Here is a 2141-nt window from a genome sequence, read left to right on the forward strand (position 1 = left end):
AGGCCCAGAGTTCAGGCCCCACGACCGGACCCAAAAAAAAAAAAAAAAGAATGAATAAATAGGGGTGGGAAGGTGGCTCAGTGGTAGAGTGTTTGCCTTGCACATATGAGGCCCTGGGTTTTATTCCTCAGCACCACATAAGCAGAAAAAGCCGGAAGTGGTGCTGTGGTTCAAGTGGTAGAACGCTAGCCTTGAGCTGAAGAGCTGAGGGACAGCTTCCAGGCCCCACAACTGACAAAAAAAAAAAGCAAAAGGCCATGTCTCATGTGGCAGAGCACTACCTAATAAACAGAGAAACCTGAGTTTAAACCCCAGAACACCACGAAATAAATAAAAAACTGGCAGGATATGAATGGTTCTATGCAATAGAAAGAAGAGTATAGTGTTCTAGAAAGCAGTATAAGAAATAAGGGCTGACAAGCGCTGGTGGCTCCTGCCTGTAATCCTAGCTACTCAGGAGACTGAGATCTGAGGATCATGGTTCAAAGGCAGCATGGGCAGGAAAGTCCATGAGACTCTTATCTCCAATAAACTACTCAGAAAACCAGAAGTGGTACAGTGGCTCAAGTGTTAGAGCACTCGCCTTGAGCTGAAGAGCTCAGGGACAGTGTTCAGGCCCAGAGTTCAAGCACCAGGACCAACAAGAAACAAAAACAAAAAACCTAGCATATGCTAAAAACAAAAACAAAAGGTGGGCACCAATGCCTGTAATCCTAGCTATTCAGGAGGCTAAGATCTGAGAACTGAGGTTCGAAGTCTGCCCAAGCAAAAAAGTCTCCCTGAGACTCTTAGCTCAGAGATAGTACCCAGGCACAGAGTTCAAGCTCCATAACCGCAAAAAAAAAAAAAAAAAAGGGAAAGAGCCAGGCGCCAGTAGCTCACGCCTATAATCCTAGATACTTAGAAGGCTGAAATCTGAAGATCAAGGTTCAGAGCCAGACCAGGCAGGAAAGTCCGTGAGACTCTTATCTCCAATAAACCACTCAGAAAACCAGAAGTGGTGCTATGGCTTAAGAGGTATAGCGCTAGCATTGAGCTGAAGAGCACAGGGACAGTGCCCAGGCCCAGATTTCAAGCCCCATGATCAACCAAAATAAATAAATAAATAAAAATAAACCAAAAATCAAAAGGAAGGAAGGGAAATGAAAGGAAGGAAGGCGGGCTGAAAGGGAACCATGAAAGAACTAAAGAGGCTGAGTTCCTATGTGAGATATAAGAAGATGGTGGAGCAGCTGAGGAACTTTTAGGACAGGCAACACTCAACACTCAACCTGTTCATCTCACTCTCACTTTTGATGGAGCTGACTATCTCTACAAAGGCCTTCTTTTAATTGGGTTTATTTTGGTGTGCAAATATTACAGAAAGGGCCAAACTCTGTATTTAAGTTGATAAACTATATTCAGTCATTGCAAACAAGGAACCGCAATCCATCAATAAGACAAATTCAAGTCTTATAAGACACAAATTCAAACACTTCCAGAAAAGCTGCATATTCATAGGCACTTAACTGGTCACAATGAAACACACTTTAAAGTACTTACCTCATCATAGTGACTTTTTGCAAATAGTAGTGCACATAGTTCTCCATAGAGTGCCGCTTTGTTTGCTTGCTGGCCATGTTTTGACAACTTATCCATATATGTCTGAGCTAATTTAAATGTTTCTTCACCCAAATGGTATTTGCAGTTTCCATTTCGTACATGAAGCAATCTGCAAAAACAAATAATAGTCCTTTATTTCTGGCAAGTATAGCATGGTGGACCTGATAATGTTCTACCATCACTATGTAGCACGTAAGTGCAAGCTGCACTGCCAAAAGACTGGTCCAAACGGGAGCTAAATAAGTACAATAAGCTGGGTGATGGTGGGGCACGCCTGTAATCCTAACTACTGAGGAGGCTGAGATCTGAGGATCATGGTTCAAAGCCAGCCGGGGCAGGAAAGTCCTGAGACTCTTATCTCCAATTAACCACCAGAAAACTGAAAGTGGCACTGTGGCTCAAGTGGTAGAGCACTAGCCTTGAACTGAAGAGCTCAGGGACAGCACCTAGGCACGGAGTTCAAGCCCCACAACTGACAAAAGGAAGGAAGGCAGGAAGGGAGGAAGGCAGGAAGGGAGGGAGGGAGGGAGGGAGGAAGG

The 2141-nt window shown here is 44.1% G+C and overlaps 1 protein-coding gene across 1 annotated transcript in view; it reads right to left on the reverse strand.

The window, feature by feature from the left end:
* The window catches only part of Appbp2 (amyloid beta precursor protein (cytoplasmic tail) binding protein 2), a 58761-nt gene that overhangs the window by 27530 nt on the left and 29090 nt on the right, over positions 1 to 2141 (reverse strand). The window contains exon 5 of the mRNA XM_013013393.1: positions 1543 to 1711. Coding sequence (XP_012868847.1) covers positions 1543 to 1711 — 169 coding nt within the window. The remainder of the gene's footprint in view (positions 1 to 1542; positions 1712 to 2141) is intronic.

Source organism: Dipodomys ordii, unplaced genomic scaffold (genome assembly GCF_000151885.1).
Source record: "Dipodomys ordii isolate 6190 unplaced genomic scaffold, Dord_2.0 Scaffold19, whole genome shotgun sequence".
In the NCBI taxonomy this organism is placed as follows: Eukaryota; Metazoa; Chordata; class Mammalia; order Rodentia; family Heteromyidae; genus Dipodomys; species Dipodomys ordii.